Below are 26,400 nucleotides of genomic sequence, written 5' to 3'. Positions count from 1 at the left end.
GTATAATATCTCAAACTTCACAGCAACCCAACAAGATGATAATCTTTATTGCCATTTTACATATGTGAAAACAGATTCAGAGAAGTTAAATCACGTAAGACCTTAAGATGGCTCCAAAACCATTTCCCTTTCCGTCGTACCACATTGCCTAACCTCACTTGCTCCCCTAGTTTCACATAACCTCCCTGAGCTGTCTCTCTAGTCTCCTTTAGTTGGTTTGCCTAAACAGATTGAACAAGGAATTTGAATTCCCTAAACACGACACAGCAGAATGGAAGGTAAAATCCACCAACGCTGGTCAGAGATGAAAAATCTGCTTTGCATAATTTGTAGAGCTGATAAACAGCTACAATGATTGAGGGCTGAATGTAAAAGCTCTTGAGTTAGGGCAGATCACTCTCTCACCATCCTATTCCCAGGTCTTCTTCTCTAATAATTTATCACTTAATCATGATAACCCAGAGAAATATTTTCCATAAAAATATCATGGATTAGCAGGTCTGATCAATGGCCCCCTGATAATTTGTGTTTCAACTGGTTAGCTGTGAGAACATGGATGAATTCCTTGACCTTTCTGGGTCTCATTTTTGTTATATGTATAAAGGAATAATATTATTATCTAGCTCACAGGGTTGTTATGAGAATGAAATGAGTATGTGAAAAGCACTTAGAAGCATGTAGTATGTGCTACATCCATGTTTTGATTTTATGTTCACCCAGTGGGGACCACATTGTCTTCTGTGGAATTCTGACCAAAGCAGCCCAGACTTAGATGCCTAGCTAAGTAGGTGGGCCATTTCATTTTCTGTGTTCTGGTATTTATAGGGTATGAGTGTACTGGTCCCAACCCCCTAGTGTCCTAGAACCAGGGATCCTGGCCTTCCGTTTGGCCTTTGCCCTCGGCTCTTTGGCTGTTCCAGTCAGCCATGGACACAACTCTTTTCAGAGGGCGCACCCTGCCAGCAACCGGGCTCAGCACGCAGTCTCACATGGGGCTCTGAACCACAGCCCAGAACGCTGCCTCAGTTCATGGTTGCCCTCACAGGGCATGGACCCACTCTGAACCCTCCAGATCTTCTCACCAATCTTTCCTCACATGCCACAGCCCTCTATCTTCTGTTAAGTTAATTAAACAAGGAGGCCATTAGACTGAGGTCGTTCTCATACCTTAGCTGCCTTCGTAAGCAAACAAAAACCTAAATCTGTAAGGGTCTCGAGGTTAAGAAATCAAAATCTAAGGACAACCAATCACAAACAGCCAACTAGGGTTTCCCAAATAAGGCAACCACTGTAGCTATATAGCTATTGGCCATAGCTTTAGAGCCAATCAAATAATATCCTTGCTTTGCTTCTGCCTCTTCTCAATAAAAGCCCCACCACCACCAACCCCTGCCCCCAGCACCTGTCAGTGGAGCGCTCCTAACCATTTCTCTTTTGGTGCTGCTGAATTTGAATCAATTTCTCCTCAAATAAACTCTTAAAATTTTTAATATGCCTCAGTGTATCTTTTAACACGTCTCAGCTTCCCATCACTGAAATGTTGCTTCAAGGAAGAACTCACCAAGGCAAGCCTTTTAAGGTTCCCAAACCTGGCTGCATGTCAGAATCACTTGGTGAGTTTGTTAAAAATATAGATTCCCAGGCCTGTTCCCAAACCTGCTGGGTTAGAAACTCCAGGGGTGGTACCCGGAAATCTGTATTAAGTAATGGGTTCCCCAATTGATGTCGATACACCTAGCCCGACTCCTGTTCAGACACTGGTATTTAGGAACAAAAGTGAACTAAAACTCGGCCTTCCTCTGTGTGTGCTCTGTGACACAGCAAATTCCATTTTTCGGGATCTGTGTCTTTGTCTATGTCCTTTTCAAGTGCAGTTGCTCTGGGGAGTATCTCTCATCAGTCTTACACAGAAAGGGAAAGCAGACATAGAAAAGGAAGTTTGCTGCTCCCTCCTAGTGTACCTCAAGCCTAATTCCACGCTCCAGTTCCCTCTGGGCAGAGTTTTATGGCTGTTCCTAACAACAGACATTCTTAGTTCCACAGCTATGCTTCTGGGGAGTAAACACTTTAGTTACGTGTGTGTTACACAAGTCCTACTCGCACTATCTTTTAATAAGGTTACTGGCATTTGAAGGACAAAATTTTTTTAGGTACAACAGATTTATATTATATATCATTGCCTTTTCTCTCCAAAGATTCAAAAAAAAAAGCAGTTAGAGTGTAAGCGGGGGATACAGCCAGCAAGACTGATGGTCCTTCCCTATGTCACTCTGCCACCGTTTGAGGCTCCGGTCCTGGCTGTCCCTCCATCTGAAATCTTTGCTCATTCAAAAACATGACCACAGTCCTTCCAGCAACAGGCCAACAGCTCTGCTTTCCCAGACACACACACAGAGGTCTCATCACACGATGCTTTGGCTTGGTGAAGGCTGCAAGTGGCTCAGCTTCCTCCTAACTTGAGCTGAGGGTGTTTGTTACTACAGGTGGCCCTGGCCCTATCCAACCTCGGCCAAAGTCCTGGTGGAGGTTCGTCTTGGGTGAGCGCTGTCTATGTGTGGTGGCTTGATTTCGACTTCTCTGGGAGTGGACATGTCCAACTCTTGAATGGCTAGATCACCGCACGGCAAGTGCTGGGGTCGATGAAATGCTTATGAAGTGGGTGTGCTGAAGTCTGTAGTATGTCTGGATGTGAAATCTCAAAGAATTTCTGCTAAGCAGAACTTCCACATTTCCAGGACTTTCCCAGTGTGCTGGCTCACTCTGGCAGCCTTCCAGAGGACTTTCTGGATTCATTTCTCTACTGAGTCCTCTCCGCAGCCGATCTTGAACTCCTGTGCAGGTGAGGACACACCTTCCTGCAGGAAGTGGAGCTAGAGTGGTTCTTCTAAAGGCCAAAAGGGCTTGTCCTATCCTAGAGGCATTTTGTACTCTAATAGATCTTTTCCATCTCTAATCACACTAACAATTGAGGAAACTCTGAAAAAGATATGGGAAGAATTTTTTTAAAGCAAAGCAAAAAAAAACACAACTTTGCCTTTGAATCATACCATTTCAATTTAAATTACTCACTAGTCAAGTCTCTGCTTTTATCCATGATTCACTATGTCACTCCGCATTTCTCTTCCCTCTGTAAATCACTGAAAAGGCAAAGAAGGGAAGAAGTGAAATGCATTAAAATTGCAGACATTTTCTTAAATTAAAAAGCCCGTAAATGTCTCTGAGGTTCAGATTACCATTTTGATTTGAAATGCTATTTTTGCAGCACTTCACAGAAAATAAACAGAAAATTAAGAGAATCTGAACTGTTCAAAGGGCAAGAAGAAACTGACCAGCAGGTTCTAACTAAGCAGGGTGTTCTCTCTCCTGCTTGATGAAATGAATCCTCCCCAAGAGTCTCTTTGAGCTCAGATTACTGACCCAGGACAAAGAACTTTCCTCTCCACCCCCAGTCCTTTTATTAATTGAGCTTACTTTGGGCCTGTCATTGTGTCCTACAATTTATATCTCCTTTAATCTTCATAACATCTTATGAGGAGTTTTTTCCAGTTTTCAGATGAGGAAACCTATACTTAGAATTGAAGCAAGTTGCCTCAGGGTAAGGGATAGTGGCCAAATTTGAACCCAGATCTATCTCTTAAAAAAAATCCATTCATGCTGTTGAAAAGCTTTAGGATAATCCAAGAGTCAAGCAAGACCAAAAGTCCTAGACAAAAAGATTCCCAAGGCTTCCCTTAGCATATCTGGAGGCCCCATGTCAGCCAGGGACCTAATCTGACTAGTCCTGTGTACAGAGAGGAGAAATGCTGAAATTGGAAGCAATTTAGAATCTCTCCCTTAATACAGTGAATTCTGTATGATGTAGAGGCCCCCAAATACTCATTTTTTGAGTGTCTTGCAGGATTTCTACAAGGATCTCCTTAAAGAGGGGGTCAGATCTCTTCAGGTTGAAGACTGAAATCTTGCTAAGGAAGGGAGAAGCAACGATCAGAGCCAGCCCAGAGGGACAGAGGAAGGGGAGAGTAGTGACCTAGAGCAGTGTTTCTCAAACTTGGAGAGTCAGAATCACCTGGGAACCTGACAGAAACACGAAAGCCCAGGTCTTACCCACGTCAGCAGGCCTAGTTCTCTACATCCTTTATTAGCTCTCCAAGAGATTCTGATGCACACCAGAGTTTGAACACTACTGCCTAAGCAGTGATCCTCGAACTTGAACATGCATGTGAATCATCTGGGGATTTAGTAAATCTGGGTGGGGCCTAAGATTGTACGTTTTGAACAAGCATTCTGGTGATGCTGATGAACAGCAAGGTTTAAGAGTAATGGTTTTCAAGCATTTTTTTAAAAAAAGTATTGTGACTCTTTCTCTAACAAAATCTTAGGGAAGGGACTTCCCTGGCGGTCCAGTGGTTAGGACTCCGTGCTCCCAATGCAGGGGGCACTGGTTCAATCCCTGGTTGGGGAACTAAGATCCTGCATGCAGCATGGCGTGGCCAAAAACAACAACAAAACAAAATCTTAGGGAAGACCAGAATACAATACACCACTCCTCACCTCTTACGGACCCCCAAGACACTTCTACTACCCCTCTGTGGCTCAGGGGAAACACTGATTTAAAATGGCCATAATACTGGAAATAGTTTCCAAGAATGCAGACCCAGGCCCATGTACATTTCACTGAAGACCAGGGCTTATGGTCATTAGTACTTTGGGAGTTTTTTAAAGTAATTTTTTATAATTTAGAACTTTCCTCACAGTTTTTTTTTTTAACATCTTTATTGGAGTATAATTGCTTTACAGTGTTGTGTTAGTTTCTGCTGTATAACAAAGTGAAATCAAAAAGAGAAAAACAAAAACCGTATGCTAACACAGTTTGTTTTTAATAAGCCAGGTCTGTTTCCCTGTAGTCACTGGAAACAGAAACTCTTTAAAAATTAATAGGGATTATTCTTATTTCAGACCTGCAGGTGGGGCAAGAATTAGAAAGCATGTGTCCTGCTGTGCTCAGAGAAGTAGTAGACTGGGAGAGGAAATACAGAACAGGCAGCGCAGAGAAGCATGTGTCCTGCCAGTGGAAGGAAGTGTCGGAGGGGAGCTGGCCCAGGCTGGGAGGCTGTCTGGTGGGCTTTACTGGTAGGAAGGCTTCATTTCCACTTGTACTCTCTGAAGTCAGCCACGTCTGATTATGTGTATGTGTATGTGTGTTTACATGTCCCGTCTGTACTTTGGGGTTGATAATATTCCCTGGGGGTTTTCCCACGACCCCAAATCAAGCAGGCCTTCCTCGTGAAGCAGTACATGCTACCTATTGGGTCAGCACACACAGCTCTGTGTGGTCATCTCCGCGGCCCCAGCCACGAGTAGCCTCTGTGGGGCACCCTGAATAGCCTAGACAGGATCAGCCATGAGCACACCTGAGTGGCAGTGAGGGTTATCTTTACTCCAGTTGCCCTTTCAGCACCCCTTTTCCTCTGCTGGCCATGTCCTCCCATGCAAACTGGAAGCAGACATCCTAGCTCTCTGCAGGCTGTTAACAGATCCCAACAGCTGACTACTAAAAGTGAGGTCAGGGGCTTCCCTGGTGGCGCAGCGGTTAAGAATCCGCCTGCCAATGCAGGGGACACGGGTTCGAGCCCTGGTCTGGGAAGATCCCACATGCCGCGGAGCAACTAAGCCCGTGCGCCACAACTACTGAGCCTGTGCTCTAGAGCCCGTGAGCCACAACTACTGAGCCCACGTGCCATAGCTACTGAAGCCCGGGCACCTAGAGCCTGTGTTCCGCAACAAGAGAAGCCACCGCAATGAGAAGCCCGCGCACCGCAACAAAGAGTAGCCCCCGCTCACCACAACTAGAGAAAGCCCGTGTGCAGCAACGAAGACCCAACGCAGCCAAAAATTAATTAATTAATTAATTAAAGAAAAAAAAAAAAGTGAGGTCAGACCAGCAGTATCGGCGTCAGCAGCATCACCTGGACCTTGTTCGTAGTGCAAAGTCTCAGATCTTTCCTACACCTACCAAATCAGAATCTGGTTTTAACAAGGCCCCAGGTGATTCGGATGCACAATAAGGTTTGAGAAGGTCTGCTCTAAAGGAGCAGTTCTCAGCCTTGGCTACACTTTAGAATCACCCAAAGAGCTCTTAGAAACCCTGATGCCCAGACTTTACCCCAAACCAATTAAATCAGATTTTCTGGGGATAGAGCCCAGGCATCAATTACTCTTAAGCTCTCAAAGTGACTCAGTGTATAGCAGGGTTGGAAACCACTCTCTGAAGTGAGGGATGAAGCGGCTGCCTCTCTGAAACATATTTACATTTTCCTGTGGGACCCCGGAAGACTGAAAAAATTTCAGAATCCAAAGGAATTCATCTCCACTGGTGGAATCTGAGGGGAGGCAATCTAATAGGGGAGAAAATGTTATGGGAGAGGAGAGCTAGGACCCCTCACATCACAGAAAGAAAGCATTTGCCTTTCTAATTGAAGTCAGCTTTTTTTTTTAATATCAAGGGCTGCACGAGCCTTTGTTGTTGCTGTTGTTGTTTTTAAATTTATTTTGGCTGCACCAGGTCTTAGTTGCGGCATGCGGACTTAGTTGCAGCATGCACGTGGGATCTAGTTCCCCCACCAGGGATCAAACCTGGGCCCCCTGCATTGGGAGTGCAGAGTCTTACCCACTGAGCCACCAGGGAAGTCCCTGAAGAGTCAGCTTTGATCCTGACTTAAGTCACCTTAAAGAGCAACAAAAAAATTCCTTTCTACTGTATCCATGAGAAAAATGACTTACCCATTCCAAGTGTACTTCCAGAGCAGGTTACTGTAATAAATAAAAACACAAGTATTTAAAATACATTTATTGATGTATTTGAGATGGTGAAGATATAATTTAAGAAAGAATAATAGGAAAGTGAACCAAAGAATGAATAAGAATCAGCTTAGGGGATAAGAGAAGGAGATACCTGCTAACAGTATGAACTTGGACAAGTTACTTGACTTTTCTGTGCCTCAGTTTATTTGTTAAGTGGTAAGAATAAGAATGCCAGCCTCGGACTTCCCTGGTGGCGCAGTGGTTAAGAATCTGCCTGCCAGTGCAGGGGACATGGGTTCGAGCCCTGGTCAGGGAAAATCCCACATGCTGCGGAGCAACTAAGCTCGTGCGCCACAACTACTGAGCCTGTGCTCTAGAGCCCACGAGCCACAACTACTGAAGCCCGCGCACCTAGAGCCCATGCTCCGCAACAAGACAAGCCACCGTAATGAGAAGCCCGCGCGCTGCAACAAAGAGTAGCCCCCGCTTGCCGCAACTAGAGAAAGCCCACACACAGCAATGAAGACCCAATGCAGCCAAAAAAAAAAAAAAAATGTCAACCTCATAGGGTTGTTATAAGGGTCAACTGAGTTAATACATGTAAAGCCCTTAGAATAGTGTCTGGCACACAGCACTCAATAAATATTAGTCATTATTATCATTTACAGTATCATCCTAATTATAGGATTAAGGCATCATTGATATTGGAGAAAAAACAAACACACACACACACACACACACACACACCATAAAACAAAACCAAAAAACTTCCCCCAGATGCATGGTTTTTACTAGGGAGACAGAGTAAAGGTAGATTCCTTAACTTGAGTCTAGACACCCAACCCTTACTGAAGTGAAATGGCTACAGGCTTGAGATAACACCCCACCAAAGGTATTAGAGTTCCAACTAACAAACCATCAGAGGAATGACTCTCTAAGTTTTGAATTGTGAGTATGAAAAAGAACAAAGACTTCCATCACTCACTTATTGGCTGTATAATCATAGACAAACACATACACTCTTTTATTCATTCTTTTTTAAATTTAAAATGTATTGGGCAACAGTTACATGCAAAGTACTGAGAGTCCAAGAGATTACCATTTAGCAGAAATAACACATATTCAACTCACAGTAATATGGTGTGGTGAAGATAAGAGTGAGGTGGAGTCATAAAGGAGGGAGACGAACTCAGACTATGAGAATTGGAGAAGACTTCAGAGAGGAGGGGGAGTTTGGGCTGGTGGAGTTCCCTTGGTTGAGGTGGGGTGGAAATCCAGGCAAAGAGAGGAGTGCTGCATTACCTCAGAAACATGATGTGCCATGGTATGTGTGTGTGGCAAGGGCAGATGTGTGTGAATTGTTCCATGTGACTAGACTAGAGAATGGAGTCTTCTCAGGAGAGATGTTGCGGAATGAACCTAGAATTGTACTGTCCAATACAGTAGCCACTCACCACATGTAGCTATGAGCATTCCAAATGTGGCTACTCTGAACTGAGATATGCTGTATTAAATAAATGCACACAAGATTTTGAAGACTTAGTATAGAAAAAATATATAAAATTTTTATATTGATTCCATGTTGAAAAGTAGAATATTTTGGATATATTGGATTAAAATTAACTAAAGTATACTATTAAATTAATTGCACCTATTTCTTTTTACCTTTTTAACATGGCTACTAGAAAATTTAAAATTTTCAAACTTGCATTAAATTAAATTTCTATTGGATAGTGCAGGTGTAGAAAGACAGATGGGGGACAGATTGTAAGGGACCTTAAATGCCATGCTCAGAGGATTGAATTTTATTCTATGGGGCAATAGAAATTTTCTGAGGATTTTGAAGCATGAAAGAAAGTTGGGTCAGTGTCCTAGAATGACAACTCTGGCAATAGTATGAAGACTGGCAAGAGGGCAGGAGGACAGGACTGGTGTAGTAGTATAGGGGAGAGGTAGTAAGACCCTGAAATACTGAAGTAGCTATAAGAATAAGAGAAGAAGTTGGATTTAGAAACCATCATGGAGTGAACAGGACAGGGCTGGGAGACTACTAAAACATGGAGAGTGAGGGAGAGGGAAGCTGACTCCTGGGTTTTCAGCTTGAGTACTTGAAACAAGGATGACAGAAGATCAAAAACTGCAGAAGATCAGAAATTCCTTTTGGCCTTGAGGAGTTGAAATGCCTGGGTCATATCTCTAAGTAGAGGTAACACATTTGCATATGGATTTAGAGGTTAGAAGAAGAGAAGGGTTGTAGGTAGAGATTTGGGAGCCTCTGAGTCTCAGTTTGCTCATTTATATATTGGAGATAATAAAATCTGTTGAACCTACCTCATAGAGTTATTTTGAGCATTCAGTGAAATATTGAATATGAAAATGCTTGATAAATTTCAAAACATTATGCAAATATAGTGAAGTATTGTTGTTGACCTGTAGGCTCTTCTTCCTAAGAGCTCATCCTCAGCCCAACAACCTATTCCTGGCCCTTCCCATAGGGCCATGCTTTGGGCCAGCTTGTCCTCTGGACAAGATAATGAAAAAGCAAGGAATCAGAGCATGACAACCAAGGACAGCAAGAACACCCCCTGAAGAGGACCGGGCCTGGTTCCATCACCAGGAGCCATCTTGAATCTTCTTGTCACCAACACATAATTGGAAATTTTAGATCCTGGTTATTAGTAAAGTTTCTGAGCCAATATTTATTCCTCTTCTTGTGTTCACCTGCAAAGTTCTAGGGCTTCATCATCTCTTCATTTTATTTTATTTTAGAAATATATGAAAAATACATGACTATGCCCTGGGCAAGGTAGCAGAACGTGTTGGAATACAGAGCAGGAGAACGGCTAATGTTTTTCTGCCAGCTCTGGTGAGATGGCAGTAGCTGACATTCGTGTGTTTTGTGATCACAGACTGTCTGCCCACTCATATTTCCAAACCTAGCTTATGATTTATGAATTTGTTTTTTTCTGGTCCTCCAACTCTCCCTCAGTCAGAAGTCTGAATCTGTGCAAATAAAGGTTCAAGTCTCTTATTTCAAACATTCAGGTTGTTTGTCATTATCTCTAACACTATGTTACAAACCTATCCCCAAATCTCAAGCAGAAAATCATTTTAAATCTGCTTTACTGTTTAAGCAGCAAGCATCTGGTCCTTTTTCTGAAGGAGAAAAGAGAGAGAGGGATGAGATGAGTGTCTCCAAATCAAGTAATAATAAAGCATCACAATTCCAAAGAAGCTTGGGGTCCCCAGTAGCCAGAATCTGCCTGCAGGATGTACAAAATGTCATGCCCTCTTTGACCTTCCTACATAGCAAATAAGTGTGATTGTTCTGAGTCTTAATTCACAGATTGAGTTGAGGGCTAGTTTTAAATAAAGGGTCATAATTTGCCCTACCTGAATATATTTTTTTTGGACAGAAAGTAAGCTTCAGTCCTGTCTCAACAACTGGGGAGACCATCACGGTATATACATCCCCGCAGGGTATCTCGGTAATATCACAGAAACTGAGGCCAGCGCTTGGGGCACACGTGAAAATGCCTTTGGAACCATAGAGGTCAGTGCTGTAATTGGCGGAGCCCCTGGAGGCCTGCCAGTAGATCCGGATGCCATTAGGGCCCAGCCTATATAATTTCACCTCCAAAGGGCAGCAGGAACCTGAAGGATAAAACAAACAGAAACAAACACATCACTATTCCACCATCACCACAAACCTGGCCTTTGTTACTGTGGGGAAACAACATAAGTAGCCTACTCAATAATAAATGATTAGAGCAAGATTTGAGGGAGTATTCAAGTTCCTTCTGTGGTGGGTCACATGATTAGAAATCCATGTGTGAGGGTGAGGTGGGGCATGAGTTTTTAATAGAGAACAATGGTGAGGCCAAAAGTCCACGCTTGGCAGATATGTATTGTATATGACTCAAACTTTATGAGTCAAACGCACAGAATTCTTGTCAAGATCCCTCATAATGCCCTATTTTCATATGATTTTAGTGGGATTCAATTTAAATATAATTAAGTGCATTCAGCATTAACTGAAAAGACCTATTTTGCTGAGCTGAGTAGCATGATGCCTGTCGTTGGTCCACTCTTCACCAATGCTAGCTGACTGGGTACTTTTCCTTTCTCCTTTCTTGAATACCTAGAGCAGGCCACATATTAGGTGTCAAATGGTGGATTCCTCAGTAACTAAAATAAAAATGTTATTGTATAATAATAAAAAAAAATTCAGTTACAGATAGACTTCTTTGATTTATTCTTTAAAAAAAAAAAAAGGTTTTTTAGGTGTGAAGGTAAGCAATGGGCCGTATTTCCAGAACTGGATATCAAGGTGAGAAATTAGGCAGCAAACCTAATGAAAGCTAATGGGCCAAAAGGAATGATAATCCAGCTTATGTATGTGTAGCACATTTTAAACGCTTTCATATCATGATCATTCCTATTTCTCTTACCAATGAGGAAACGGAATCAGAGAATAAGGTAACACAGTGCAGCTTAAGAAGCCAGGTCTTTAAACTCTTAGTTGAAGACTCACTCTACTACCTTTGGGATGCCAAAATTATATTTCAACTCTCCCACCCCATGCCTCGGGGAAGATACAGCTAACCGGTCATCGTACTGTCTCGCATTAAGCCTGAGAAGCATCCTCAGAAGATTTTTTCAAAACAGTTCTCCAAGCAGCCACTTCAGTGGACTAGAATTACACCAGAGAAATCTTATTTGCTAACCCTGTACCACTCCCTACTTCTCCCGCTATTTCCTAGTGGCTTGGTCTTTGTGAAGAACAAGATGCAATACTGTGCTCTGTTAACCTGTTGAAATAAGAAACCATAGAAGAAGCTGGAGTGGTTTAGAAGAGTGAGGTAGTAGCATAATAATAAGAAGAAAGAAAAATTCAAGCCAAATAGGATGTGTGATCTAAATGCTTTCTGAAAACTCTGCCAGACTGAGTTACTCTGTGCTGCAGGTAGCTGGGTCATATAAAAACCTATCCTTCCTTCAGAAAAAGTATACCTGAACCTTGCTACCAGGGGAGTTAATTCACCAACTACTAACAGAAGCCTCTGAAACTTTGAGGTCCTAAGTCAAGAGGAAAACTGTAAACATGTTAGAAAGTAATCTGAACTTACCATGCAAGCTCGGTGGAGATGCAGCATCTTTTAAAATGAGATGGAAAGGCTATGTCTGGATCTATAATAGTCAAAGTCCTTGTTGATACTCTAGAGCTAGAGGTTAGAATTCACTTACTCGAGGAATAGCTTTGGTAGCCACAGTCCGCAGTCAGCCCAGTGGCACTAATTGCTTTTAATGCCACTGTGTAATTGATGCCGCATGTGATGCATCCCAGGAGGCAGTGGTTTTGACGGGTGTGACACTTAGACTGTCCAGTGTGTGACTCCAGAACTGTCACATAGGTTTGGGCGCCAGTCCCAACAGTCCAGCTCACGTTGATCACCGATTGTGTGACCTGAGTTTCTGTCAGACTGGCTGGACAGCATGGCACTTACATGAGGAAAGAGAAAACATTGGAGATTTACTTCCAATGAGGGTTATTTGTGAAAACTAACCAAGTATGGTATTTTGCCTGTGTTTCATTCAATATCCTAAATTTCTCAAACCTTCAACTGTTAATCAAAATGTCCTTAATAACTGTAAATGGAATATAACCTTTAAAAATTGTGAATCACTATATTGTAACTTCTATGACATTGTACATCAACTATACTTCAATAAAAAGATAAATTAAAAAAAACTTTAAAAATTTTCTTTCGTTAAGTAAAATCTCATTCTCTCTGATACGTTATTTAACATCACTGTATATAGCAGGTGCTTTCCCCAAGAATGCAGTGCAATAACTGGCTATGGGTAATGTGAGATTCTCCCCAATTTTTTTCAGAATAATTGAGAAACCCTTTGTTGTTCTCCAACTTTAACAATTCCAATTGCAAATTTTAAAGCAATGGTTGCATTCACCTTTTCTCCCAATATGTCTTACATTTGCAATGAAATGTATTTTGCCTTTCTCATGCATTTCATAGTACACAGCTGATATAAAAGCTCAAAATATTCTTAGCCACCTAAGAGTACCACAACCAATTCTCAACTTTTCAAAGATCCATTATACAGGATATAGAATATCTGGAATCTTCCTGCGTATTTGGCATTGTCTCTATTCTGCTGCTCTTTACGTTTCAACTTATCTAATCTAAAGTGCCATCTATCGTTGTGTATAAGAGAAAATAATGTCCAAAGGCTTTAAGTAATTTGCTAAATTTCATTCACACACAATGCTATGAAGCAATAACAGCTTTCGTTTATCAAGCTCTTACTGTGCATCAGGCACGCTAAGTGCTCTGCAGCATAAATAACGTAATATTCACAGCCACCCGATAAAGCCATTATCCCCTTCTAGCAATTAGGAAACTGAAACTCAGAAAGCATTTTTTAGAGAAAGATTCGAAAGGGCTGAACCAAAGAAATAAGTAATAAACTAGCTCATGTGGCCACTTGTTAGTTGTTTTGGTAGATTGTGTCATGGGGGAATACGAATTCAAATAAATGTTTTTGCAGAGTCAATGTATTCCTCCTTTGATGTTGGTATTTGAATATATTAGAGCCTTCAGATGATACTTTTACAGAACGTGTGTGAAAGTTTTCTTTTGAAAGGCCTCTCTGAGTTTAAGGTATTTCTATCACACTTAGGGTAAATGAAATAAGAAAGTTCATGTCCTAAAACAATTCCTAAGGACCCCACTGAAGTTGAGGTTCAGGCTGTGGTTGCTACATACCCGTTTCTAAGGGCACACTGTAGCTGGGCAGGCTCCGTCCTGCTGGTGTTTCAGCCACGGCGGTGACGGAGAACACTGAGCCGCAGGGCAAGCCCCACAAGGTGCAGGACTCTCCCGTGCTGCTGCACCGGTGCAGCCCTTTCTCTCCCTGGGCAGTCACCGTGTAAGTGGCCTCATCGTTAGTGGATCGCCAGTACACGTTAATCATGGAAAAGGCATCCTTCGAAACATTTTTGATTTCAGGACTACAAGGAGCTAAGAGATTTTAGATTATGAATTGAAACAGTCAGAATCAAAAATATCACACGTGCCATTTGGTCTAAAACTGACCTTTCCCCCCCCCCAAAATGAGATCATTACTTTCGACCATACCATGCATGTAGCGCAAATTCATAGAGCCTTTGTGTGGAAACCTTGTTGACATTGACGTATGGTATTGGGTTCCCATAGCGTCGGACTAATTGGAAAATGTTAAGGAGCCATTTGAACTCCAAAAGCGAAAGTAATTAGGACAAACATTTGTGGTCTTAACCTTCATGGTGTGAATACAGGCAGGCGTCCCAAAGGTAGGAGGAAGTGAATGGCTGAGGTAATCACTAGCAAAACCTTCCACTCTCCCCATGGCCTCCTATTTCCTTTTTGTCCTCTTTCCCTCTTCCACCTCCTCTTCTGCCTCTCCTTAGTAAGACAGGGGCTCTCAGGGTCACCACAACAGGGTGGCTACTGGCAGTTAGCCTTTTTACCGTTTTTTGCCGAATGCCCTTCCTGAGGGACATAGCTGGGGGGAGCCATTCAGAATCAGTGAATGAAATCTTTGCTGTATCATACCTGTGGTTATAAATCGGGAGGTACATGACATATTGCTGCCCCGGACTTCACTGAAGGAATACACCGTGATGTTGTACTTGGTGTCACACTCTAGAGCAGAAAGGGTGCAAGCCGGAACAGTGTCATTGCACTCAACCACGCTGAACCCATCTACAGCCTTTGTTTCATAAAGTTCGGCACCACGGACGGGAGACCAGACGATCTCTACTCTGTCACTGGACACCAACACAGGGTTAATGTCACCAGGACAACAGGGAGCTGAGAGCAGGAGCAGAGAGAGAGCGGAGGTCAGTGCAGGAGCCATGCTGTCAGAGTGGCCTTGAGTCCTGGCGTCTCCGTGCCCAGAGCCTCTGCACTACCCTCCTAAGTCACTGCAACAATTTCCTACTGGTCTGTCCAGCTCCAATCCTGGCCTAACACCCACTACGTAGAGGGTGAATTCTCTATGCATGACATGCAAGGTTATTACAAGCTCTACCCAGTCGATATGTCCAGCTGCCCCTCCCACATCCCCTGCCTCACCAGACCCCTCAATTCCCACACGTGCTTTTATTTCCCTATGCCTCAAAGATTGTGTTCACGCTACTGGAATGCGGTTCCCTTCTTCTGCCTGACAAAATCATGTTTAGTTTAACTTTAGATCCTATCAGTCTTTCCAGACACTAAACTAGATAAAACTAGGGGGCGGAGGAGGGGAAGAAGCATTGTATTAGTAGATTTTAGAAGAGGCCCTACACTACCTCACAGACAAATTCTGACAAGTGTCTAACTCACATGGGGTTTCTCTGGAATGCTCTTGCCCCACCTACATTCCATCCATCCTTAAAGATCCAGTTCAAGGCCACTCCCTCCGGAAGACCCTCCTGTGCTCTTGAGACCTTATTGATAGCCTCTGACTCTAAATTCCAAAGGCACCAATTATTTGATTCCTTCATCTTGGTAAAAATGTAGGGGCCTAGGTTCGATCCCTGGTCAGGGAACTAGATCCCACAAGAATGCCACAACTAAGAGTTCACATGCCACAACTAAGGAGCCCGCCTGCTGCAACTAAGACCAGGCGCAACCAAATAAATACATAAATATTAAAAATGTATTGTTATTTATATAATTATATTATAGTATTCTTGTTTGTAAATATAGTTAATTAATTTTGTCACTCACTCCATTCATTCTTTAAAAATCGAGCATCTCCCATATGCCAGTCATACTATGATAAGCATTCAGGATGAAGAGATAAATAAAATACAATCCCTGCCCTTTGAAGACCCAAGCCTAGTGGAGACTAATAGTAACAATAATAATGATGCTAATAAAAATATTTGCTTTGTGCTTTTCTCACATACAAAGACCTTTTCATATTCATGTTCTCATTATTATTTGTCCCATTTTGCAGTAGCAGATACTAAGGAACTTAGCAAGGTAGACATCATTATTCCCATTTTGCAAATGAGTTGGTGGTCAGGTTAGGACTTAAACCCAGGTGTCCTACTCCAAAGCCCTCCACACCATGTAGAATCTTTGCCATTGCATCCCTATTGTCTGGGCTTGGGGAAAGAGTGAACTCTGAGACCTAAGGATCACCTCCCCTTCAGCTTCCAGCACAGGCCTGAACACTGAGTAGATCTTGGTGGAGGGTTCAACTTTTCAGAGCAAGCTTGAATAACAACACTCTTTCCCTTCTTTTCACTCCTAAACCTTGCATTCTTGTTAAGCTTGAGTCCACGAAGTCCAAATTCCCTAGTCTGGAAAGAATGTGAAAGAAGAGATTCACTTTCCATTCTTGGCCCTAGAATGGCTCCCAGGTGGTCTAGGTAAGTCAATAAGAGCAATGGATGATCCATTCTGCTGCTGAGTTTAGTGAACTCAGAACTCAACTCCCTTTACAAGCATCAAGTGCAACTCACCTGTGGTATAATTAAACACATCACCCAAAGGACTCTGTCCTGCCTTGTTATAGGCAAAAACACTGATAAAGTAAGTGAAGCCACACTCAGATAAGAAATTGCACTGGGTGAAGGAGGTGTTGCAGTGTACTTCCAAGCCATCGTCACTCTTCACAAAGGCCACATAGTAATCACCCAGATGCACATTGGACCAAGCCACAGACAGGTGGCCAGGGGGATCTTCTTGGATTGTCACCCTTCCAGGTGCACAAGCAACTAGGATATGATAAATAATTAACAGTTGTGAGAGTACTGCAAGAGATTATCTTTGCATCTTTGCATAGTAGCTCATCACTAAATGTTAGTTCTCATCCCCAAAACACACAGATATTTCTAAATTGAAGCGTAGACCTCCACATATGTATCTCTTTGTCTCTTTGATGAGAATGAAAGTGGGAAGATATCTAAACACATATTCCAAACTATAGACATTCCATCTTTATCTTAAAAAGATAGCTCCCACCAGGCCTAGGTCTGTGAAACACGATGTAAATAAGAGACCACTATCTGTACTGCACAGCTAGAGTTGTGTATCACTCAAACTGGATCCTAGAATATTTACAACTTTACAAATGCAAAAGAAAATAAACTAATTAGTGAAAGATCTGGAATAGGAACCAGGTTTCCTAAATTTCAGTGTTTTTTCCAATGCACGAGATCTGGTTTCACTATCAACGTTATTCAAACTCATCAGAATGTCCAACTCAACACTTTCATTTAGACCAGGCCTTCATTTTTGCTTGTTCTAGAGTGTTCTGGAACACTGTCATGTGATTATTTGTTTCCCTAATGGTAGTCACTTTGGCTTGCCAACCCCCCAGTGATCTCACTCTTGTTTACATACCAGTTTTCAGGGTCACTGCTGAAATTGATCTGCTAGATCCGGCATCATTAGTTGCTAAAACTGAAATCAGGTACTCGGTTCCACACTGGAGAGGGGAGATGGTGCAGGAACTGAAAGTCGTACTACAGCTCAGCCTAGAAGAGTCACTCAAAGCCATCACGGTATAGTTGAAAGCTCCTTCTGTCGGTGCCCATGAAACAGATGCCTTCAGAGAACCACTATCAAAAGAGACTTGAATGTTGGCAGGAGCACGAGGACCTACATTTTTGAGAAACAATTAAGATTTTTGCAGTAACCTCAAGAACCCAAGTAAGATTTGGCCTAACAATATTGCAGAGCTTGGAGGATGGGGTACTCCAATCACATGATACTTGCAAGTGTACAAAGCGTAAAATTGGGATTTAGGGTACCTGAGAACTGGTAACACATCTCCCATTAACTATGCAAACTCAGAACTAGCTATATGACTTTGGCCATGTTATTTAATCTTTTTGTTATTTATTTATTTTTCTCATCTGTAAAATAGATCCTAGCACATATAGGTGCTAAATAAACATTTTGAATGAATGAATGAGTGAATGCACAATTTGATAAGTGATAGAAATAATTAAATGAAGTTATAAATGTGAAGGGCTAAGAGGGCCATGTGGGTATATTATCAAGTGGTAGGTCAAATATTCTATTATAGATTGATGAAGTTAAACAGATTAGTTTCAACAACATTCCTTCTTTACTTTTGACACATGCTAAGACATGTAAGAGCTTTTAGGTCACAGCTGTTTACAGAAGAGCAGACTTTCTATTCTAAATCAAAGGGAAAGAAGGAAAGTATCAAGTGTGATGGTCACACAGGAAGGCAGTTTTTTAGCATCTCCAAAACGATTTCCTCTGCATTCTTAGAAATATGCCTTCCTTTCCTCAGGCTTATCCTCCTAAAAAAGCTTGAGGCCCTCAATAAATGTTTGTGGAGAGAAAGAATGAGTGAATGTCTGGGAAGAGGCCCAGAGAGACTGGTTTGTCACAGACATCCTGACTCACCAGGCCCATCATGAATCACCTTAGGGCCACCTTGCTCTGATTTCTACCTGGAAAAGTAATATAAAAGGCAAACCCTTCACTTCTCCCTACAGTTCTGCTTCGGCCTATAGACAATGAGGCTTCCACTCCCCTCCAAAGTAGGAACTGTTGGAGAGAACATTTCTGGTTTCTTTCCACTTTCTCCTTGGTCCTCCCCAAGAGATGAAACAGCTAATCTGGTTGGTGAGTCCGGCATCTACTAGACCATATTGTCAGAGGATGACTCACTCTGCCTCAAGAGAAGGAAAAATCTCTCTTCTTCCCTCTCTCTCCATCTCGTTCTTTTGGCTCAGAGCAGCAGCTCAGTTTGGGCATCTAGTTATCACGCAGTAGGACGCCCTGGTCAGGTATCCCTGCAATGGGGATTGTGAGAACACACACGATGCATCAGCTTCTCAGCCTACAGCTGGAGGAGAGGTGGTGGGAAGCCCCTCGTTGACCTCAGGCCCAAACTGAGGACTTTGGGAAATATATCTGAAATATTGATTCCCACCACGGCACAAAGTGCCATAACAGGAAGTTTGTTTTGTTTGTTGCTGTGCCTCTAGAGCAATGCCAGCTGAAAGTTGGGACACACTCATTAAATGTCTGCTGAATAAATTCTTGTTTGGCTCAGTTGTTTTTGTCTCTACTCTTGGTCTGAACCTATGAGGGGACAAGAGGTGACTGGTAAACCTAGTAAGAATTATCTCCTGCTGTGTGATATTGAACATATAAGCTGAAAATAAGTTGGCTCTGGGGGGGTGGTGCCATGCTCTGTGCACTCTGAGCAGCATTTCTTTTTTTTTTTTTTTTAAGCAAGCATCTGCCTTTTTTGTTTTTGTTTTTAAATTAATTAGTTTATTAATTTATTTATTTTTGGCTGTGTTGCATCTTCGTTTCTGTGCTAGGGCTTTCTCTAGTTGTGGCGAGTGGGGGCCACTCTTCATTGCGGCGCGTGGGCCTCTCACTGTCGCGGCCTCTCTTGTTGCGGAGCACAGGCTCCAGACGCGCAGGCTCAGTAGTTGTGGCTCACGGACCTAGTTGCTCCGCGGCATGTGGGATCCTCCCGGACCACGGCTCGAACCCGTGTCCTCTGCATTGGCAAGCAGATTCCCAACCACTGCACCTCCAGGGAAGCCCTGAGCAGCATTTCTTTACACGAGCCATAAGCATTTAAACCACCGAGGAGGAATTATCAAGACACTATAAATAAGCTCATAATCAATTTAAATAGCTGCTGCCAGCTGCTCTGTACTTATCACTTAACGCTGCTCTCAGTGACTGCAATGCACAGCCCTTCTCATTAATCAAAAAGGAGAAGGTTGAGACTGAGCTGCGAAGTCCTTACCTGTTCTCTGATTGCAGGTGGAGTCATCCCCAGGTGTTCCGCTGGCATTCCACGCATAGGCCTTTATGGTGTAGAGAGTCCCAGCGTCTAAACTGGTGAATGTCAAGGAGGTGTTGGTGGTATTCTCTTTCCATATTCTCCCCAAACCATTAGCTCGCATAATGGACACAGAAAATCCAGTTGCCATATATACGCTTTTCCACTGCACAAGAATAGAGTCTGGACTTGGAGAGCTTACTTGTAGAATTGGTGCAGCCAGCACTACAAAGACAAAAACCTGTGCATTTGTGTTATGAAAGTGCAAGAGAGGCTAATTCAAATTTAGGAATAGTAATTTGAGGTTGATTATCCATATTATGAAAAAATTATTTGCTTTGCAACAGGATTCATGGCAGGGTTCCATTAAACAATTGTTATTTAAATGTGTATTAATTACAGATGACTCAGCAGAGGAAGGGGGAACAGAGAAATTCTAATATTAGGCATATCTTCAACTGGAAGTTGGTAAGAAATTAGATAAAACGTCCCTGTAATCATAATATAAATCAATGGGGGGAATGATAGTTTATACTATTTTAACATGCACGCAACCTTTCAGAAATATGCCGAGGTACAACTTTATCAAATCAATTTAAGTCATGCTGATGACAAACTCTAAATGGTTTTATTTCAAACAAGTCAAAGTGCAGCAAAATCTCTTCTATGTGTTCTTTATTCCACATGGTCTTTATTGATAATTGAGGTTAAAAACAGAAATCCCTGGGCTTCCCTGGTGGTGCAGTGGTTGACAAGCCGCCTGCCAATTCAGGGGACACGGTTTTGATCCCTGGTCTGGGAAGATCCCACATGTTGCGGAGCAACTAAGCCCGTGCTCCACAACTACTGAGCCTGCACTCTAGAGCCCACGAGCCACAACTACTGAGACTGTGTGCCACAACTACTGAAGCTCGCACACGCTAGTGCCCATGCTCTGCAATAAGAAGCCACCTCAATGAGAAGCCTGCGCACCGCAACGAAGAGTAGCCCCTGCTCTCCGCAACTAGAGAAAGCCCGCATGCAGCAACAAAGACTCAATGCAGCCAAAAATAAATAAATAAATTTATAAAACAAACAAACAAACAAAAAGAAACAGAAATCCCTTTTTCAGAGATTTAAAAGCGCGGATGCTTTTAAAGATGCCCAGAAATGGGTTTTATTTTTCAAAGCATCTGGAATTTACATACCACCTCCTCCACAGACATGTGAATTCCAAAAAAAAAATCACTTGGTGGCTTTCACTTCTGAGCCTTGAATCATAGACATTCACATGATACAAAATTACATCATGCATTTGCATCCTCAGTGTAATTGATCCAGGTCACAAGCAATTGCTCAACAGAGGATGAGCGTCCAGCTACCTGTCTTTGCCTGTTTTGGAGGCGATGCCTGGCTTCTCCCAGCAGGACTGATGGATCTGATGGTGATTTGGTACAAGGTTGCAGCCTTCAGGCCCGTCACAGTGCCTGGGGAATTGGCCACCACGGTTTCAATGACAGTGTTCCCATCTCTGGCCGTGAGGAGGTAACCGGTGGCCCCTGGCACTGTAGCCCATTCCACAGTGATACTGTTGCTGATTTTTGAATACGCCTGATCAATAGTGGGTATTTTGGGAGCTGAAAGAGATTTTGAAGGTGTACATTAGCTAGGGTACCTGTAAGGATTACTTCTTTCATCATTTTACTTTCAAACTAAGTCATTCTCATGTCATCCTTCAGACATAAACCTTGCCCTTATTTTCCAGATCAAGAAATAAACAAACAAACAAACAAACAAAAAAACAGAGGAGGGCTTCCCTGGTGGCGCAGTGGTTGAGAATCTGCCTGCCAATGCAGGGGACACGGGTTCGAGCCCTGGTCTGGGAAGATCCTACATGCCACGGAGCAACTGGGCCCGTGAGCCACAATTACTGAGCCTGCGCGTCTGGAGCCTGTGCTCCGCAACAAGAGAGGCCGCGATGGTGAGAGGCCCGCGCACCACGATGAGGAGTGGTCCCCACTTGCCGCAACTAGAGAAAGCCCTCGCACAGAAATGAAGACTCAACACAGTCATAAATAAATAAATAAATAAATAAAAGAACGTGAATTTCTTAAAAAAAAAAAAAAATACTGAAAACTATTAAAAAAAAAAAAAAAAAAAACAGAGGAAAAGAAAGGCAAAGCTACTCTCCAGAAGAGAGCAAGAAAGCTCAAACCTCCCATTCAGGAATGGGACTTCCAAGAGGTTTTTCCCAGTTGCCTCTCGGATAATTTGCACTTTTTGTACTTTTAAAAGAGTTAACTAAGAGTAGGGAGTGATTTGGGAGAAGAACTCTGAGGGGAGGGAGAGAGTAACTGAGGGCTTCCATTCTGGAGGCTACTCCAGTCTGGCGTCCTGTGAATCCCCCGGCATGCTTTGTCATGGGTCTCCCCTTCCTGCCCCACCTCTATGCGACTCCGTCTCCAGCAAGGGTCCACCTCCATCCCCCACCTCTGTCGAGGCTGTGATTTCCACTCATGCACTTTGCACATTTTCCAAGTGGCATTTAATCTAATGGAGGAAGGGGGAGAATTGAGTTCTTTGCTTCATAATTGAGCGTACTGTCTTTAATATTATCAGAGTGTAACAATTTTCAGATTCTTCTATATAAAATAAAAATAAACTTTATTCTCTCCTTCTCTATCGAAACATCTGCCCCAGCCTAAGAATGAGATGCCAGGGTCCCTCCTCACCTGGGCCTGGCCATGGTTTGCCAGGAGGCCGTGAATGCTTATGTCATGAGTTTACACAAGGCATTCCTATACTTTGGGCATGGGGTAGAAGATACAACATGGTAATCAGATTTACTACTCTGCAAAACTCCACGGACTCAAAAATGCCCTGGGTGTAGGAGGTCCAAGTAGAAGAAAAGGTCAAACAAAAATATCTGGGTTTTAGGTTTGAAGCTGGCAATTGGTCTTTTATATTTAAAGTACTGCATTTGCTGGGTAAAATCACTATATGCCAAATTCAAAACTAAAGTGCAAAACAAAACTCTAGGGCAAAGAGGCAAAGAGTAAATACTGTCCAAATGTGTGATTTGTCAGTATCAACTCCCTCCCTCCAACAGACCCCAACCTGCAAAACCCCATGTGTGTGATACAGACAACTTCTCTTTCTGTACCCACAGCCCAGAAAGTTGGCTTTGGCAGCATCTCAGAAATAACCACGCTGCAAGAACGAACAAAGAGTCCACTGTGCACTGGCCAGACGTTCCTTCAACATCACCCAGGACTGTCTCCTTTGCCATCAAAAGAAAACTATGATGGTTATAAATGCTGGGGAAAAGTTGCAGGGGCTCATCTTAGCCATTTGCCAGCAGAAGCTGACTCTGGGGGAAGCGCCTATGTCCCCTCCCTGTTGTAGGATAGAAAGCCCCCGCAGGGGTCTCACGTTTATCCCTCCTACACACTCATCTCTTTTCTGCTCGCCCAGTTATTTGTTCTCTGTTAAAGCCTTCTTTCCTCTAACTTTGCGGTGTCTCTCAATCCCTGCTGCTTCCTTTGCCCCCATTGTTCATCTTATCTCCTGTTAGCCAGTCCTGCTCATTGGAATGGACTAATTTCCTGGACAAATGACAACCAAACTAGACATTGTCGTGACAGTGCCTTCATGGAGTGGCTTGAAAGGCATCTAAAAGGCTGGCATGGCACCGGCTATCTCCCCACAGGCCTGTCAAGGGGCCTGAGGACTCCACAAAATTTGTCGTATTGAATTGAGCTGGGAGGGGCACATTTGCCAAGCATAGTAGTACATGAAGCCAGTATCAGCAGGATGAAACGCGGGGTTTCATGATGGGAAAATAGCAAAGGATTTGGATTTCAGAATGCTGGGCTTGAGCCCTGGCTCTGCCATTTACTTCTGTCTATGAACACGTGCAAGTGATTTAACCTCTTCTAGTCTCAGTTTTCTTCCTTGAGTATATGGAATATTAATAATTCTTACATCTTTGAGTTTACCTTGAAATGTAAAATACTTACATCTTAAGATGGTAAAGATTAAGTAAAATAGTGAATGTAAGGGCACATTGAAAGGTAGGAAGGATTAGTGTGTGTGTGTGTGTGTGTGTGTGTGTGTGTGTGTGAACCAGGACGAGCAATTTTGGGGTTTGGAAAAGCCAGGCTGCATGGCACTGCCATGGAGGGGGTGCTGCCAGGGAAGGTGGGATTATGGAGACTCTGGGGTAAGCACAGGCTGGAGAGACAGATTGCCTGTTTACACATGGTTCTAGAGCAGGGTCTGACCAGTAACAGCAATGAAAAAAGATCAACACCTCTGTACTATGTTTCCCTTAAAGAGATGAGAAGATTGAGCAGGACATGTAAGTCTCCATAAATCAGCAGCGGTTCTTCACTCTTTCTTTGTTCTGTATTTGGCCCGCTAACTGCACTGATGAAAGAGAAAAATTTATTCCCTAGATTTGCAATCAACCACTCTGATTAGTCAAAAATGAAACCCTTTGAGTCACAGCATCTGTGCATTCTACCAACTCAGAGATCTAAATTAGCCCATGTGGCCCCAGTGGCCAGACACAGATAAACAGCCGATGCCAGAGCCCAAAAAGAATCAGAATACACACACCCCAAATGAAACCTCCTATACAGTGTCAATAAAACACATCACATCTATTGAAAAGACAGGATGAATCAATTAACAGCATCACCAGTATATGTATGCCCCATTCTTTCTCTCAAACAGTGTGGATAACGTGGGACTAAAAAGAGGCCCGTTCTGAGGGCTCAGTGTGTCCTGTGGTCCTGGGACCCTCTAAGAGACAGCAGAACTAGATTTTGTCCAATCGAAGGGCCACTGATTTTTTAAAAATCACTTTGTTTATGGCCAAATAGTCCTTCTCACAGCTTCCTGGTTAATCCTGAAGGTGTCTCAAGAATAAGTGAGTAAGAATAAAGCGTGAAATAATAATTTTTAAAAACCTATTGTATAAGCACGGATTTTATGGCTCAGCCAAAAATCTATATCAAACATTTTAATTGCCTTATTTACATTTCCTTTTCTGTGGTATATACAAAATAATAAATAAAATTTGTTCTAATTTGTGCTGAATTACTAAGAGAGTTTATTGGTGATATAATTGATATTATATGGTTCCTTCAGATCATCTAAATTCCATCGAACATAAGTTTCCATTCTAGGGACTTAAATTTCTAGAATGCATGAACCAGGAGAGGCCTGTAGAGAAATTATCCTTGCCTTCAGTCATTTATTCAAGAAAAATGGTGATAAAATCTCTTAAAAGAAAGCCTTTTTCCAGCTCTGGGTTTTCATTGTCTATATTTTAAGGATGCAATATTAGAAGTATAAAACCTTTTTTATTAGAGAATCTAATCTTTTTATTAGAGAATCTTTTATTAGAGCATCTTTTATTAGAGAATTTTGATCAAAACTGTTTCTAGTTTTCTCCTCTAATTCCTTAGAAGACAAATAAGAAAAGTTATATAAATTAGGCTCTTCACTAAAATTTTGTTTCTTTGACTGGAATGATGATCATTGTAATACTTTACTAATGGTTAACCGTGTTTGAGAAAAATCTATGACTGCATGACTCTATACATCTCAGTACTCAAGAAGAATATCTTATGAGGATGTATCTTTAAATTTTGATCCATGTATTTGTCTTACCAGTTACACTCACAGTGTGAGTGCTCAGAAAATGTTGAATATTTTTCCTGGTATAGCCTTTATATTTCAGGGTAGCCCAGGAATTAACAATGGAAATTAAAATCAAATATGGCGGGCTTCCCTAGTGGCACAGTGGTTGAGAATCTGCCTGCCAATACAGGGGACACGGGTTCGAGCCCTGGTCTGGGAAGATCCCACATGCCGCGGAGCAACTAGGCCCGTGAGCCACAATTACTGAGCCTGCGCGTCTGGAGCCTGTGCTCCGCAACGGGAGAGGCCGCGACAGTGAGAGGCCCGCGCACCGCGATGAAGGGTGGCCCCCGCTTGCCGCAACTAGAGAAAGCCCTCACACAGAAACGAAGACCCAACACAGCCATAAACAAATAAAATTAAAAAGAAAGAAAAAAAAAAAAGAACCGTGTGCTCTGACATATCTCAAAAAAATGGAAAAAAAAAAAATCAAATATGGGGAGGGTAAACTTGCATTTCAGAGAATGTTACCTGTTTTTGTTGAAGCAACCTGAAAAGGAAAGTTTAGAATATTAGAACCATAAAGAAAAACACCATTTGGGGAAATGTAAAACCTAAATCAGAGCAGTAATATACTGAGCACAACATGTTTATACAAAATGTGAGCAATATTCCAATCCACACACAGTATTTATTTGCACAAATTATTTCCCAACACTCAAATCTACCACAAAGCAATCCTAAATAAAATTGAGAGGATGGAGACAGATCACATTACTGTTTCATTTCTCTCCCTGAATCTGCCTATTGAACTAAGTCAGTAGCTGCTGATGGATTTTTCAGAAATCTTTGTTCTTAAAACATAATGATATTCTTGTTTTCTTTCACTAGTAAATTGCATTAAATTTCAAACACACAAACATATACAATCTTGGTATGCCTCCAAAGTATTTTGATTTCCATCTCCCCACCACTGAGGCCCTCAAAAATAGAGAAAGATATTGAATGTATCTTTTTTTTTCCCCCTAAATAGTTGCAGGTAGGTCGGAATGGTGAACTCACCATTTTAAGGCAGATAAGACTGAATCCAATCACAGACAAACATTTCACCTGTCCACCAGCCAT

The 26,400-nt window shown here is 42.4% G+C and overlaps 1 protein-coding gene across 1 annotated transcript; it reads right to left on the bottom strand.

Moving 5' to 3' along the window:
* Window positions 1–3,105: 3,105 nt before the first annotated feature.
* On the bottom strand, window positions 3,106–26,400 carry FNDC7 (fibronectin type III domain containing 7). Its single transcript, XM_068538095.1, has 12 exons — window positions 26,338–26,400; window positions 25,807–25,825; window positions 21,009–21,263; window positions 19,612–19,872; window positions 17,205–17,462; window positions 16,322–16,576; window positions 14,418–14,675; window positions 13,590–13,844; window positions 12,049–12,303; window positions 10,195–10,455; window positions 6,781–6,810; window positions 3,106–3,137 (listed from the first exon to the last, which is right to left on the bottom strand). Exons 1-12 carry the CDS (start codon window positions 26,398–26,400, stop codon window positions 3,106–3,108), a joined length of 2,202 nt encoding a protein of 733 aa, XP_068394196.1.

This window comes from Eschrichtius robustus, chromosome 3 (genome assembly GCF_028021215.1).
Source record: "Eschrichtius robustus isolate mEscRob2 chromosome 3, mEscRob2.pri, whole genome shotgun sequence".
In the NCBI taxonomy this organism is placed as follows: Eukaryota; Metazoa; Chordata; class Mammalia; order Artiodactyla; family Eschrichtiidae; genus Eschrichtius; species Eschrichtius robustus.
This window is presented reverse-complemented; position numbering and strand designations above follow the sequence as displayed.